The sequence below is a fragment of the Diachasma alloeum genome, unplaced genomic scaffold (assembly GCF_001412515.2).
Source record: "Diachasma alloeum isolate Michigan unplaced genomic scaffold, Dall2.0 Dall_scaffold_01766, whole genome shotgun sequence".
NCBI classification, from domain to species: domain Eukaryota; kingdom Metazoa; phylum Arthropoda; class Insecta; order Hymenoptera; family Braconidae; genus Diachasma; species Diachasma alloeum.
Genome location: NW_021681851.1, coordinates 118,250 through 134,235, shown reverse-complemented (window position 1 = coordinate 134,235; position 15,986 = coordinate 118,250). Strand labels below are relative to the sequence as shown.

General features: G+C 35.9%; 2 protein-coding genes across 7 annotated transcripts in view; one reads left to right on the top strand and one right to left on the bottom strand.

Annotated features, from left to right (window-relative positions):
• Positions 1-8,157, bottom strand: part of LOC107046719 (single-stranded DNA-binding protein 3) — a 26,510-nt gene extending 18,353 nt beyond the window's left edge. For 3 of the 5 annotated variants that reach the window (XM_015269401.1, XM_015269402.1, XM_015269403.1), the window contains exons 1-7: positions 7,161-8,157; positions 6,481-6,553; positions 6,339-6,400; positions 5,323-5,407; positions 5,168-5,209; positions 3,636-3,722; positions 1,409-1,516 (exon numbers count right to left, since the gene is read on the bottom strand). In XM_015269401.1, the coding sequence (XP_015124887.1) occupies positions 1,409-1,516; positions 3,636-3,722; positions 5,168-5,209; positions 5,323-5,407; positions 6,339-6,400; positions 6,481-6,553; positions 7,161-7,216 (513 nt within the window). In that variant the 5' untranslated portion in view covers positions 7,217-8,157. The remainder of the gene's footprint in view (positions 1-1,408; positions 1,517-3,635; positions 3,723-5,167; positions 5,210-5,322; positions 5,408-6,338; positions 6,401-6,480; positions 6,554-7,160) is intronic. The other 2 variants (XM_015269404.1, XM_015269405.1) reach the window with 2 other exon arrangements.
• On the top strand, positions 7,630-15,986 carry LOC107046721 (ubiquitin-like-conjugating enzyme ATG10). Of its 2 annotated transcripts, none has more exons than XM_015269406.2 (5): positions 7,630-7,894; positions 11,024-11,180; positions 11,380-11,611; positions 14,258-14,423; positions 15,437-15,986. In XM_015269406.2, the coding sequence occupies exons 2-5, from the start codon at positions 11,073-11,075 to the stop codon at positions 15,543-15,545; spliced, it is 615 nt and encodes a 204-aa protein (XP_015124892.1). In that variant the 5' UTR covers positions 7,630-7,894; positions 11,024-11,072; the 3' UTR covers positions 15,546-15,986. The 2 variants fall into 2 exon arrangements, with proteins under 2 accessions (XP_015124892.1, XP_015124893.1); XM_015269407.1 differs by lacking the exon at positions 7,630-7,894 and adding an exon at positions 8,465-8,542.

The window sequence follows — 15,986 nt, the reverse complement described above, 5'->3', positions numbered from 1 at the left end:
CACGCGTTTTTGGAAGAGCGCAAGGGGTCATACTCTACACTAATGCGTTACAATCGAATTTGAATATCAGAGTTCTGTTATTATTATTCAATGAATTTTCGTAATGATGCATGATCACGAGAAGAGCAACTCAGGCGGGGAAGTGGCGAGGGGTTCAAGATGCCAAAGACTCTCAGTAATCCGTTAATAAACAAATGCAAGGATTTTCTTGAATCACTGGAAACGTATCAACTTCCAGTCTTACCTTGCTGATACTTTCGGAACATTTGAAAGTATCCGTTTGGAGGAAACTTATGAGCTGTTAGTGCACAAAGCCGGATGATGGAGCTTACCTTATTCTTTCAGCTTATATTAAACAATGTTTTCGAATAACATAAAACACGTGGATATAATGAAAATTTCCCCGATGAGTGGAGGTAACCACTCGACAGTGGAGATGTGATATGTGAAAAGTCAATTTTCGCGTGTTTGTTGATAGTGAATTTATCTTAGATATGAGAGCTTTCAAGAGAAATTGTCCAACAACTTTTCTTGTCTCTGAGACAAGAAAATCTTAATTTTTGACAACTGTCTTTGGACTTTTCCTTAATATTCATTAAGATAATTAGACGAATTCATCACCAGTTTGTACTTCTAGTGAAGATAGTTTCTGTACAGGCGCATCATTTCGAAAACAAGTGTAGGACTAAAAATTCATTGTTTTTAGTAATTGAACATTGTAATCATGCGTAAACAAATTTTTATGAACAAAAAAAATGGTAGGTTGAAACAAAAATACGGGTTCAAAAGAAATTTATGAAATTCAAAATTCATTTATTCATGATCTATTGCGAATAAAGTAAAAGGGAAGCTTAACTTCCTTGTTTGGAGTGTAACGAACATTTAAAGGGAAGCTAAAAGCGTATGAAAACTACGGCGCAAAGAGTATTTTGAAAGTAAAAACAGGAAAAAATGAAGTTTTCTGTGGTTACACGGGGCAAAATCAATCGGGTTCGCGATTTTCCCTAATTATTCCCATATTTCGTCATATATCAGAAACTGTTCAATGGGTCCGAAGGCCCAGTGAAGACTTAAATTTCACCGACGTATCCCCTTAATGAAACATTCAACAAGACATGAAAATTGACTTGTCTTTCCACGTTCCCCCACTCCACTCCTGAATGACGAATAATTAATCAAACAAATAAAGTATTAGTATTAATATCATGCTGATTGTGTATAAATTAGTAACACGTATAACGAACAGGTATATTGAGATAAAAAACAGGAGGTAAGCAGACTCTAAAGTTAATTCAATAAATGCAATCATAATGATTAGGTAAATTGGATGAAATGATCAGATGAACGAATGAGGTTAAACAATTTCTTGATAAATGAACGTGATGTGTGTGTGTTGAATGAGGCTTACCTGGGCGGGCATCATCTGCGAGTGTGAGGGCGGGGGTGGCTGGGGGTGCTGGGGAGATGGCTGTGATGAGGGGTGTGTGGGCGGAGATGGTCGCATTGTCGAGTTGTTCTGCAACAAGCAACGCAAACGACAGACATGTAGCAACACTGCGATCCAGGCAACAACTATAATTACTAGAGAGGCTCGAAAAAAAGGGGGAAGGGGGATGAATGAGAAGTACGATCAGGGGTCGATGAATGGTTGTGAATAAGGTTTCTCCCATTGAGGTCTGTCGAAAAAATTTGAGGAAATTGTCAGCACACGTGATATTCCAGTAGTGAGATAGGGAAAGTCTTCAGTTTTTGGTCATTATCTCGGAACGTGAAATCGATTAAACATGTTTTTTATGAATTTTCAGAGTTTTTAACTCTTAGGTACCGAAATATATCTTTGAAGTTAATCTGCAGTTCTTTCTTAGGGAATTCTAGTAGTCTATGATGAGAGATAAAGAACGTGTTCTCAAACAAGTCTTGAAATCCAATTAAATTATGAATAATCCAAAGTTAATCAAGAAATATTTCATTCCTAAATTACAGGATTAATATTGTATTGTTATTATTACTTTATTTAGTTACAAACAATTGATTCATCTTTGAATATTGAATTTTGAGTTTCGTATAAAACGAACATTTATGAGGAGCAAAATACATACGCTAATATAAAATAACTAATAAATGGAGCTTGAGGTAAGATTTCTTGTTTGCAGAGAAACTAACAATTTTTTAGAACAACCGAATTAATTTTAGCGACAAAAATTTTTCATCTCTTTTTGGTAATTTTCAATTCGCATTTAAAAAAAATTCAAACAAGACTTATTTGAGAACATATGCCTTTTCTCACAATAAAGATATATTTTTGTGTCAAAAAGCATTCGATTGTTTGTCTTCAATCATATGAAATATTTATAGATCTGCATATCAATGAAATACGATCTTTATATGAATCTATTCGCAATTTTCGATTTAAATTCCTCCTCTGAAGTTGTGCAGGAATCTCACATCAATAAAAAAATCCCAGAAAATTGTACACTTTGAGTAGGGTCAGCACATACGATAAGAATAATCACAGTGATAAATTTAAACTGTACAATTTTGCTGAACATGGACGTAGAGATATGAACGAAGAATTGAGCAAGCAAGTACCATATGCAAAATCCTGTCGTCAGATGTTTCTTTCGCATATGTATGACCACAGGAATTCTTCTAGTCTCTAGGTAGGCTTTTTAAGTGGTAAAAGTAACTATTCAAATGCCGAGAGCTTGCCATAAAACTTTGAATTTCAAAAGTATTTCCATTTCCACTAGACGAAGAATTTAGTTATCATTATGCAAATGAGGATGCAAAAAAACGATTCAACAGTATATTTGGACAAGTGTTTGGCTCTACTGTTCTATTGTGGTATATCTAGCTCTAATATCTAGATAATATTTTTTCGATATTATTCAATAATGAAATTTGCGTCTTCTACATTGACTTATAACTCAGCAGAGAAATAGAAAAACAGTCAAAGTGATTGGACGAGCGCACATATATGAGTTAATAAATACATAGCACAGGAGTAATGGAAAATAAATATACATGTACATAAAAATGGTGTTGTCAAGCATGGACACAAGACTCTGGTATTTACACTTGTTTCAAAATCACATGAATAAATTCAACTCCATGAAACCATCGATAACAAAAAGAAAATTCAACATTTTCAATGAATTTAATCAACAATTTCCTGCCTCCTAGAGCACTAGGTAATTCCACCCTAATAACTCAATCCAATGAGCCAATAATATTTGAATCAAGTGTAACTCTAGCCATGATTTTATACTTAAATAATAGCTATAACAAAGTGGATGGAGAGACACAAATGTTAGTGGGGGATAAAATAATTTCACTTGTGAAAAAACGTTCATGAATTCTCCCTTTCCGAGTACGAATTCGATGTAATTATCTCGACGCAACATTCACATTTATGTACAACGTGCACCGTATGAGATGATTTATCATTTTCAATCAGTGATATTGTACGACGAGATGAATTGACAAATACAATGTGAATAATTGGTGAAAATATTGATTGTTCATCATTCAATCCATGAAACTTGGTTCGAGGGATGTTAATTCCGAAAGAGGATTTGTAAAGAAAAATGGTAGGACTAGACTTTCGATTGAAAAATAGGATGTGATTAACTTACTGGAAAGAATCCAGGGGGCATTGGGCCACCAGGCATGCCATCGTTGGGTGGCATCTGCCCAAGTGGTGATGGTGCTGGTCCAGCATTCTGTAATAATCTCTTGGTTAAGCAGTCGCACTCCCACAAAAGTAAATGGAGGAGAATCTAGCACTAATCAACACGGAACAATTCATCATCTTTCATTGTACGACGACTGAACGTTGCTTATTTTATCAGAGGGCAGATTAATTATGTGGATAACTCGTCACGTGGACAATTTATCAAGTGACCGCTCCACTCCAATTTCAAGGGATGCAGGTGTTGAAAATTGATAATTATATGAAAAAATTAAACGCAAACTGCGAACTTCAGTTGAATTGTTGCATGGAAATTGATAAAAGTAATGAAAAACAGGTGTAATTTGTTACTGAATATTAATGATTTGATCACAAAAATTCAAGTAAATTGGACAGTTCTGTTTTTGCTGCTGAAAAATTGGTAATTTCGTTAAATCTTCAGTGAAAGTCGAGCAGAGGAATTTGGGCAGGAAATATCTCAATAAAATAAGTTATATAGAAAAATCGAATTCTATTAATTTTTTCAATGAAATATTTTCCACTGTACATACCAATTATTCAATAGAATTGACCGAAAGCTAATAGAAACTTTAATAGAAATCCAATAGAATTTTCTAACAAATTCATTAGGTTTTCCCATGAATTTTTTTTTGCACGTAAAGAAGTCTTTGAACTGTCTATGGAATTAAATCGAAAACCATCATTATCATTTTTCTTCTGTTTTCATAAAAAAAAAAATAAAAAAAATTGAGCCGAGGAATTTCTACAGAAAATACCTTAATAGAATAAGCTGTATAGAAAAATCCCATTCTACTGATTTTTTATCTGGAATTTCCCATTGTACATTTTAATTTTCCAATAACATCGGCTACAAACAAATGGAAAGTTTAATAAAAATTCCATAGAATTTTCTAGAGAATTCGTTACGTTTTTTGATAAAATTTTTTCGTATATAAAAAATTTCGTGAATGAAAGAGTCCATGGAATTAAATCGAAAACAATCATTATTACACGTGTTACACGCAATGCCCGATGATGCAGAAAGACTACCAGAAAATCATCGATTGAATAAATTATTCGCTGAGGAAGCACTTGAGTGATGCATTTTCCACAGAATCAATTGTCCAAGTGATGAAATGTTCACTGATAAGTTGTCCATACAATAATTTTCAGTGATGAAGTTGGCCAGTAACATCACAATACTTTGTGAAATAAAAATGTTACCAACAAAAGAAATACATTCGCGGTAAGGACAGAGGGAGATGCGTGAATTTATGATTATAATTGTAAAAGCGTGAGATTATCAGCATGCAGATTAAGGATCATTGTTACTATTCCTAAGAATGGTAAATAACTTAGCAATTCATTAATTCAGTTAAAGCCCAATGATTTGAAATTCAAGCATTTAATCGGGAGAATGTCGACGAGTTAAACTGACCCCCAGTTATGAATGAATTATTACAGCAGAATACTTACGTGAGTAATTCCATTCACTCCATAACCACTGTTTACAAATCCCTAGAAAATTGATACAAGCCAATTAGTAATATTTCTCATGCAACTGGCGATTGTTCCATGTTAAGAATATGATCTGAGGTAAAAATTGATGAATTTCATGATTTTATACTCACATAATCGTGAAAAGCTTTTGCTTCACTACTGTGTTCACACGAGTCACGTCTCTCAGGTGCAGCACAGTACAAGTCCCAGAATACACTGTAAAATAATATTTCGTTGTAAATCATATTTAATTTTATTGGCTTATGGCAAGTCAGGGTAATAAATAAAAAACACTTTTCTTAAGAGCCATTGGACTTGGTTTTTCTTAAGGATATCCAAGTACTTTGGCTATTACTTCCGAATAGAAGCTCTGTAATCCTTTCAATTTACGTTTCGGATTCATAAATTATAATTACCGTTAAATTATTAAGTAGGCAATTCGTTAATATCACTCTTCAATTTTAATTATTGAAGTAATCATCAATTTGAATATTCAAATTCCGAATTATTTATTAATTAGTAATTCAATTAGGAAAATTGACGATTATTTGGATAATCGGAAATCCTTTATAAGAAATTTAGCATTATTTGTGTAAAGTTTAGTATTATTTACACTAATTATTCGTTTTTAGACATATAATCGATATTCAATGCATGAGAAATCTCACTCCAATAGCCCGCGACTTTTAAAACTCATAGTAGTCTCCCTTAACAAACCCAAGTTATAGGGGAGGCTGGGGTAAAACGGACACTTTTGACTTTTTCTAAAATATTAATAAGGGGTTGAAATGTTGATAAAATTTAATATTTTTTTTTCTCAATACAAAGAACAATTCGTTCCCTTTGTGACGAGCCTAAACTGAGCTCAATTGATCGATTTGTTTCTGAGTTATGAATAATAATAAAAAAGTCTAAAGTGTCCGTTTTACTCCACCCTCCCCTATCGTTCAATAATACGATCGAATTATTTGTTCTTTTCAATACATTCATTAACAACCAAAAAACAATTCCTAAACTAACTTCAGTTCAGGCTCACTGAAGCGAGAATTACTGAATTTCATAAACAATTCAATGACTCTTCAAAATGATTCATTTCAAAATAACTAAAAACAATGGAGCATAAATCCAGTAAATGAAAAGAACTCACCACCACCACGAGTGTAGAAACCCTGGAGGTTCCCCGAGTGTGATATTTTTCTCCCATCGAATCTGCGAAAAAAAATCAACACCATCTCATGAATATCACCAGCAATTGCCCTGTTGTTGATTCAAAAAATTGCATAAATTACCTCCGACAGGAATGTTTGTGCGGCTTTTTGTGCTCCAACATGTAGTAAATACTCATAAACATACAACGCCAGTCTGAAACCATGAAGTAACCAAGAAAAACAGTAAATAACCGAGTGAAACAATGGACGACTGGTGCAACACCAGTAAAATAGTAAAATGTTCAATGATTTCCGCGCTGCTTCGAGTGCATTAATCGGCCGAGTGTCAACGACCCGGCCCGTCAATTCTAACGGAATTCTCCCCAGTCTTTAGTGAAAATGAAAAAAAAAAAAACAATATAATCGAGGGAGAATGCTCTAAAACGTGCATGTATTGGTGCATGAATTGATTCCTCGCAAGGAGTTGAACAATTTTGCGTGAGAAAGAGAGGAGAAAGGGGCCTTCCTTGGATTTTATCTGGAACATGAACAGGGGTGCTCAATCCTAATCTTGTGTCACGTGCTCCACGTATTGTGACAGAGATGCTTGTCAATTATAAAATGATGCACAACAACAAATGCCATTGCAACATTAGTCACGAATTTAAACATTTGCATAATTTATATCATCATCATTTATTTTCGCCTGTTGATAGCAACGAGAACAGATAATTCTCAGTTAGAATTGACTGAAACATCGTCAGCAGCAGTTTATTGATTTTCATTTTGAAGCTGTTGCTTTAAAAAATGCAAATACGTACTTTTCCCTTGCTTGACTGTCTGAGGGCACTGCCGACCCCTTCCCCTTAGCGTACATTGTTGTGAACTTGTCAATCTATCCAGCGTTGAACTCCACCACTCGAAAACTCCCCCAACCGTTGAATCCACTCCGATAAAATTTTAAAATCCCAAAATCCCCCGAAAACCATAAAACCCCAGTCGATTGTTTCCAATTTCCCCCAGTAAACAAGGAACAAAATTAAAAACAAAAGTAAGAAAAAAGTTTCCTCTGCACCCGCGTCACAGCCCAACCGATTGCCAACAATTGATCTCTCCGTTCTCAACAACAATGAAAAAAAAAAAATAATAAAACCGAAATTGTTCTTTTATCCTTCAGCCAACGGCTTCACTCCTCATGGCTCCGTTTGCGGGTTAAAATCCGGTGTACAGTCGCGCGTCGTCATTGCAGTACAACAAAACTCGTGTTATTCACCGTAACGAGTACAACTGAACGTTATATTCTTCAAACGATGAATATTTTCAGACGCGTGCTGAAGTGAGATGGGAGAGTTAACAGGGGCCAATGGGCAAAAACTGATGGTTAGGAGTAAGAGGGAGACACTTGAAGCTGTTGGCGTTCTCTCGCCTTTTTCTACCGAGTTTCTTCGCGTATCGTGTTATCACAAGTTACTTTATCACTCAAGTGTTCAACCCCCACGGCAGTTAACAGTGGGGTGTCAATTTTTTTGTGAATTTCCGGGCCTTTTGTCACCAGGTAAATGTCCCTTTTTTATTCAAACAAATTTCCTTTAATCTGGAGTTTGTTGGGACGAAGTTACGCCTCTGTTGGTCACTTTACTTGGTCGTCGCACCTTACTTCACCGCGCTGCCTAGCATCGCCTCCGTACACCCCCCACAGTATAACACTCTGTTTCAACGCTGTACACCAACACGAGTGGAGAATATTTTTCTTTCCCCGCTGGCTGCACCGCTCTTTCTCTTGTTTTCGGAATTTTTCGTGATTCTATCCTCGTTCGGGTTTCCAATGCTGCCCCCTCCCCCGGCCACCGACGAGCCCCTCCCCCCCCTTAGGACCCTCGAAATCGCCCCCTCCCCCCGCTCTTTTGTACGTGGCGACGCGCCGAGGCACCCACACACCGGCAAAGCTGCTCCGTTTCGCTGCAGAGAGGGGGGCGAATTATTTCTCACGCACACTATCGGCGGTAAATACACGGATGCTCAACTGTGGAATACAGACACGCGCTCGCTTGTCCGGTTGTGGCGCGTCTAGACGAGGGGCGCATGCGCACCGATACCGGGAAACATCTGCGCGCGCAACAGTGTTTCAAGGTTCAGGAGCGGACGGATTGTTTTGAGAGTTCGCTCCGAAATGAGATTTCGGGGGCGGGGGAAGGTTCGGCAGGTGGATTTATTTATTTATTTAATTGTGTAGATGTTTTTATGGGATTTGTTGTTTTGATTGTGTTGGAGCGGTTGGGACTGTTGGAGAATGTTTTCTCAGCGTTTTTGGGACTCAAATGTCGTTTGTTTACGTCTATTCACAACTGTAATTTTGTTTTTTTTTCTGTGAATTTCTCTTTGTTGGGAAGAAATTGAAGACTTTAGGCATCAGAATTTTTCCATTACTTTTGATTATCTGGAATGATTAAGTTCTATGGTAGGAATAATATTTCAGTAGAGAAGTTTTTCAAGTGTGAAGCTTCAAGTCGCCTCGGCTGTCAGCTGAGTTTTCGAGAAATATCTCGAAATCTAAGGGAGATAGCGATGTTTTCGTAATCACCTTTTTTGTAGAGCGAATCGAGAACTACAAAAAAGGTTCTTACAAAAATTTCGCTATCTGTCTTAAATTCCGAGATATACATTGAAAACTGAATAATAGGGAAAATCGACTCGAACCGTTTTACCGATTCGCTACTGATTTACATTCGGAGATATTGCATATTGTCATTTCCGTAATCGTAAAAGCGTGGTAATAGATTTTTTATTACTACGTCACTGATAAATTCTCGATTCACGATTGGTCCTAGGAACTTGCGCGTACAACTCCGAATGTTTACGAACACCAATACAAGTGCGAGGGCACTCACGTATGATAGGGAGATGGGATTTGGATGGGTAAATCAGAATGTGTAGGGAAGGGGCGAGAGGGGGAGGAGGGGTTTGACACGATGGTGTCCGATGGCACACGAGCGCTGCCGATTTGAAATAGTCGACAATTGACGAGGCCTCGAGGGGGCCAGGACAGGGGGGGGGAGGGGATTGGGAGACACTGGCTGTTCTCATAGGTGTACCGCTTCCCCTTTTTCATTTTTCTCATCGAATCGATATGTCGACGAATGACAACATTGTCCTGATGCATGAAGTGCAGTTTTTTTTCGAAATTTCGATGTTGATTAGATCAACTGAAGATGTGATTCACAGGGCGCTGATAGGTTCAATGATATTATTCAATTATTTGATTAACGATTTTAATCAAGAGAAGGAGAATTAATCAGACGGATAATTGTTCATTTATCAAGCGGAAGTGCTGATTATTCTATTAATGTAATGATGCTTGCAAAATATTGTTTTAGGGATATTAAAAACACTAGCGAACCGGCGCGAAGCGCCTAGTATAAATAATAATTTATACTATTTTATTTTGTTTTATTTTGCCCCCGTTTCTGTCTTCACAATTACATTAATTTTGTTTTATCCATTCTTATTCTGATTATATGTTTTTTGCGTCCGAATGGAAGCATTGCAATCGTTCAAATTTAAGTTTTGGATTTTTTGTGTTATATCGATCCAAAAAGTCCGAAAATACAATTTGTAGACCGTGTCCGTACGTACGTGAGTGGTATCGATATTAATTAAAATTTAATTCATCGATTAGTTCTTTTAATTTTTGAATTTTTTTGAAAATCGGATGTGTCATGATAACTAAAAAAATGTTCTGAATTGATTGATTTGGATGTCCTTTTGACCGAGTTCGAAAATGAACGCGATAGCAATGATCGTTGTTATGATTTATTTAAAAATTTAAAAAAAAATTGTATTTTTTAAAAATCAGAATTCCGGGGATATCTTTGATTATCATACTTCAAATGAATTCAACCAAAGCTTATAATGTTTGTTTTGATGCCATGGAGTCGAAGTTGAAAGATGATAACGACAGCTGTATCGGTTGATTTAATTTTTATGATGATTGTTGAAAATTTCGAATGTTCCATGAATTTCCCTGAAAGTGAAATTTCTGGTGGTTTCATCAAATGTGACGTTTCAAATTCAATCAAGTATACATAAATACAATTTTTCTATTAACACTTTATGGGAGGGCTGAGGGGAGAGATAAAACCGCGAAAAAGACAATCGGTTGTATAGATGAAAGGGATAATAAGAATAATGATAACGATAACATTTAACTGAGTTGAAAATCTGACAAAATTAGTTGAAACGAAATCTTGTTCAATTTAATAAAATGAAGTAAACAATGAATTTTACGGAGGACGTTCAGTAACAAATCATTCTCCGTTACAGAAAAGTTATACGCAATGATGATTGTCCAGTTCTGTGAATAATTGCCCAAATCATTTACGTTCACTGGGATCATTTTTGAGGGAATGCAGAGTAAATTTTAGAGTTTCGGCACAGATTACCCTTCTCATGTTCGGTAAATTTTCCCCGGCGAACGCAGAAAAATTTACTATTCGTCTCGCACATTTTCCCCGATGTACGGCGAAAAAGTACTAAAAATCGAATTCACTCCACGATTACTTAACGTATTCGCTAATTTTAATTGCGAATTACTGCCAAATGTTTGATTGATGAGTGGATTTCACCAAAGATGATTTAATGAATGGAGTAATGAATTAATGAATGAAAAATTTCTTTCTCCATTTAGGAAAACTCGGAGGGAATTCCGAAGATAATTAATTAATCTTCAAATTTCAATGGACGGTCCAGGAACATTAACTTGGGAGGAGTTTCTCCTCAATGCAAAGAGTTTAGTTCGAGTTTCGAATGAAATTTCGGACAACTGGGAACTCCGTGGTGACGAGGTAATACACGCGCAGATCGATAGAGGAATGACTCTCTTGCCAAGGGACTCCATTATGCACATGTATTTTATGCCGTATTCATTCACGTGTGCATATGATATTCGCGGCATCAATACATACAAATTATTCAGTTATTGGACATCAATGATGCCGAGTTTAGTAACAACGAAATTGTGTTTTTGGTCTATGTTATTGTTAGGAAATACCTGGACAGGCTTATTTATGCAGGAGCGTAAAGACTTTTGTATCGAGCGATTTGGCGGCTACATTGAGTGGGAAGAATGCGCGCGAGGAACTGGGGAATTTCGAAGATGTTGATGACCCATTCGAGGCAAAGCGGGTTGGGGATTCCCCGATGTGCGTGGAGCATCATATATTGTGGTCCATGAGCTATGGGGTTCCTGTTCTCTACTTCAATGCTTGGATGTCAGGTATTTGATGAGGAAAGTGATTATGTTGTAACTATTGGAGTATATCTATCAACTCTATATATCAACTCTCAACTCTATCTATCAACTCTTCGTTGCTCACCTGGTTTGTGAAGAATTTTTTCAATTGCGGTTTTTTAATAAAAAATAAACATAATGAATCTATGGCAATTATTTTTTAGAAAACTCATTGACTCAACTCTTTTGGGAAAATTTGGAATTTTCGACAATATAGAGAAACCTTTCTTGTATCTTTTCAAAACTTACGAAATTTTTAAAATTCTTCAAAGGTTTAAGAATTTTCCGGGAGGTTCTAGATTTTTTCATACTGTTAAAAATTTTTGGATGTAATTTCCGGTACACTTTTTGGAAATTTTTATCGAGTTTAGTTACCACTGAAACTTCAAGGAATTTCGTCAGTGAAAATTCAGAATTTCGTGGAAAAATCAAAGAGAACTGTAAATTTCAATTCTATTGTTCCCTGAAAATGAATAGAAAAACAAATTACGGTAAATATATTCTTGAATTTTCAAGACAGTGACACTGAATGCGATTTAGAAGAAAAAAATCATGAATTTTGAGATTTCACTGAAAGTTCTATGTAATTGGGCACTGAATATTCATAATAGATTGTATATTCAAATAAATTAAGGAATTTTCGTTTTTATGCTGCTTAAATTAATGGAATTTTACTGAATTTACAGTTAAACCTGAAATTACATGATTTTTTCCCCCCTTAAATCGCATTCAATGTCATTGTCCTGAAAATTAGTAGTCAACTGTCCATGAAATTTCATTTTTTTGCCAACAGTGTATATTTCTACGTTAATTGATGTAGTAGACGGAGAGAAATATTCAATAAAAATGACGTATCTTTTCCGTAATTCCGGAGCGAAATGTGCTTGTAGGAAATTTTACGGAACCGTCACGGATTTTTTCCAGAGCGTTTCCTAATTTTTACCTGAATCTCCTGTGAAAAATTACGATACCGTCACTTAAATTTTCTGAGTCGATTCAGCAATCGGTGAGCGAACTGTGAGTTCCGTAATTTTTACTGAACATTCCTCTCCGTGTACGTAAGACTCTGGTTCATTTGAATTTTCAAAAGGATTCAAGATTATTTTGGTAAAATACCGGGGGACCTTCATTACATTTATCTTAATTTATAATATTATCATTTCAACTTTCCAAGGAAATATGAAAATACCGGATTGAATAACAAACCAAAACCGAAGGGAATAAACATCCCTGAATGGCCATTCTGTGAAATATTGTTCTCTTGTCCTGTTGAGTTATCGATTGCCCATCGATGCCCTTGGGAATAAGTCATGCATGAGGGATTTCGTAGTAAATCTGTATTAGACCCCAATCTCTCGATTGGGCACTCATAATTGTTCGGAGTCTGGAGAGCTGTCTCGGAAAAAGAATTGGGGGTAAGAGGGACGAGGGATTCGAGTAGATGAAATAGATCAGAAATTGGAGGCGCAGTATTTGATCGTAGATGTCGTATTAAGATATTTCGGTCGAAAAATATGAATGATTAGGTTGATCTGGAACTCATATAGGTTGTTTACACGTCCTGATCTTATTTATTTATGAACAGGTGACTTTTTTTATTAAAATTATTGAAAATCTATCGTGTTTTTTGATCGAATCTACTCCAAAAACTGAGAGCTGAGAGAGACTACACCCAGAAAAATGATTTATTTGAATAAAATAATTTTTTTCTTCGAACTAAATAAATATTTATTCCATACTAACAATTTATTATCGCTTTGAGATGGTAATAAAGTCGAAAAAGACTGTACGAAAAACAATAATTATTGGGGGCTGTACATATGTCACGTAAAACTTTTAGGGGAGGGGAGGGGGAGAAATTTCTGTTCTGTGGTTTCACTACCAGGTAGGATTACATGTCAAAGTGTCAACACAAACAAATTCAACATAATTTCAACACAATTATCAACAAGGCCTTAGAAATCAATAAATATTTATTTTTGGTATGAGAATTGATTGATGGAAAATTAAAAAAATATGGATAATCATTGCCACAACCAATGAGGAAGTATCTGTTTACTTATTTATTCCATTTCATATTTGAAAAAATTTTGATACATTAATTTCTGACACCCATCATAGTAGAGTTTATGGGAAAAATTATCAATGATGGATCATTTTTATTTGTGGCTTTTTGAATTTATTTCTCCTCGTTACACGTAACGACTCAGCTTAAGTGTATTCATACTACTTTAACGAGAGTTCTGCAACGTGTCGTTTTTTTTTTGCCACTGACTATTAGTCGAGCGGAAAAAACCGAAAACACTTGAATCGAAGTGTCTACAAAATTATGGTACTTAAAAAGAGACCACATCATGCGCAATTCCTGAAGAATAGGAATTATTTCTACCAGATGCACGATTTGTTCTCATGTTCATAAAATAGCACATGACTTTTTCGCAGTGATTTTTCGAATGAGACGTATCAAAGTAGATTAGATTTGAAGGAGCTTTTCACGATAAAAAATTCACTGAATATAATCTAAGTTCCTGTCTCCCCCCACTCAAGTTGTTGGTGTCAATAGAATCCTTTCCAACTCCGTCAGCCTTTTCCAAAGAATCCAATTGCTCAAATTCGATGTTGAATGTCCAGATTTCCCGGGGGTAAATGCAGTGACAGTCGAATCAATACAAAATCTCGTGCAACAGGGAGTAGGCTACAATGAGCTATCGCAGGCAATGCATCCAATTCTAGGCACAATATTTCTGCAGTTCCATCCTTGTTTGTCGAGCGAGCTCATTCAGCACACGTCGAAGAGGTAAGATGCCGTCCCCCAGTCTCCATGACTCTATTAAATTAGGATAATCACAGCTTGATGTCGAAAACAGAAGAAAAAGTTCTAATTTTCAGGAGAATGTCACTAATTTCCAGGAACCGATTTATGATTTTTCGGAACACTGGAGAAAAGTTGTGTAAAAATCCGAATTCGAAAATTGATTGAACCCCCAAAACAAGACCATTAAAATTTCTCCACGGACATCAGTTCAAATGTTATTGAATCAAATCTGAAGTCCGTGAAAAGATACAAATTCCTTGAATGAAAATTGAAATTATCTGGAAAAGTTTGAAGCGCTTGGCCGCCCTATATTTTAAATATCCAATGAACTGTTGAAACTGCTTCGTATTCCCTACATTATCGACCAGTCGACAAAATAGGAAAACAGCTAAAATCTACGAAGCTCTTTGAAACCTCACTATAAAAACTAAATTTGATAATCAATTAAATCCTGACAACCATGGTAAAACTCCTTACACTGTTAAAAAATTACACTTGAAATTTCAAGTGAAAACGCTCGAAATTTTTGACAACGACAAAATTACATGAAATTTCTGTAGAATTCTTCATTAACGAATCAGTTAATTGCTTGAATATTCAAGTAATTCTCGATTTTCAGGTGCATATGGCACCGAAAAACCTTGAAATTATTGAAAATCCAGGCAATAACTTCTCTGAATTTTCAATCTGTTGAAAATTGAATAGTATGTGATGTTCAATTTTCACAATAAGTTTGAAAATTCAAGCTTTCATTGAAAAATCAATGATCGTTTAACATGAAAAATCCAATTTTCTTGAATTTTCGAGATGAATGAGAAATGTAGTGACCGTTTTCAATTGAAATTGAATTCAAGTCCACAACATTGAAAATTCAGATGACATGACTTAGTAATTTTCACTTTTATATTCTCTCCGTGTAGAACGGGTGATGTGACGCATATGCATCTCTAATTACAATTGAAAATGCATCGCCATGCACCAAAAATTATTTTCAGCAACAACAAATTGATCAGCTGGCTGAGTACAGTAGGCCCATCAGCCCTAAACTTGAAACTGAGTCTAGAGTATTTCAACCTGACCCTCGAGGAAAGTCCAACCAGCTGATAGCAGTCATAATCGTCCTCATTTTCACCCAGCATGATAAAACGGTTCATAATTGACAATGGAGGAATAAAAATGGAGAAAGGAAATGGAAACGAATGAGCTACATCTATATCCCTCAACAAAAGGCTTTTCTGAATGGCGAATTGGTCAGGCTGACCTATCAGAGTCCTTCGGCATTGTGTCACCAACTTTTTTTTTTCTCGATAAAAGCGGATTGACCATCTACGAGGATTTTGTTTAATCAATGAATGGCTCTGCTGGAGGGTTAAATCCTCTCATTAGTCGTTGGATGTAGCGAGTGGGACGTACGTACACACATGTATGCCATTGATGATGAGATTATTGATCCCGGGAGAGTCAACGCTCGTGTGAAATTCCGGAGTTTGAATTTTCCCTTGCGAATGTGAATTGAGATTTGAAAATAAATTGCATTTTCCCGTC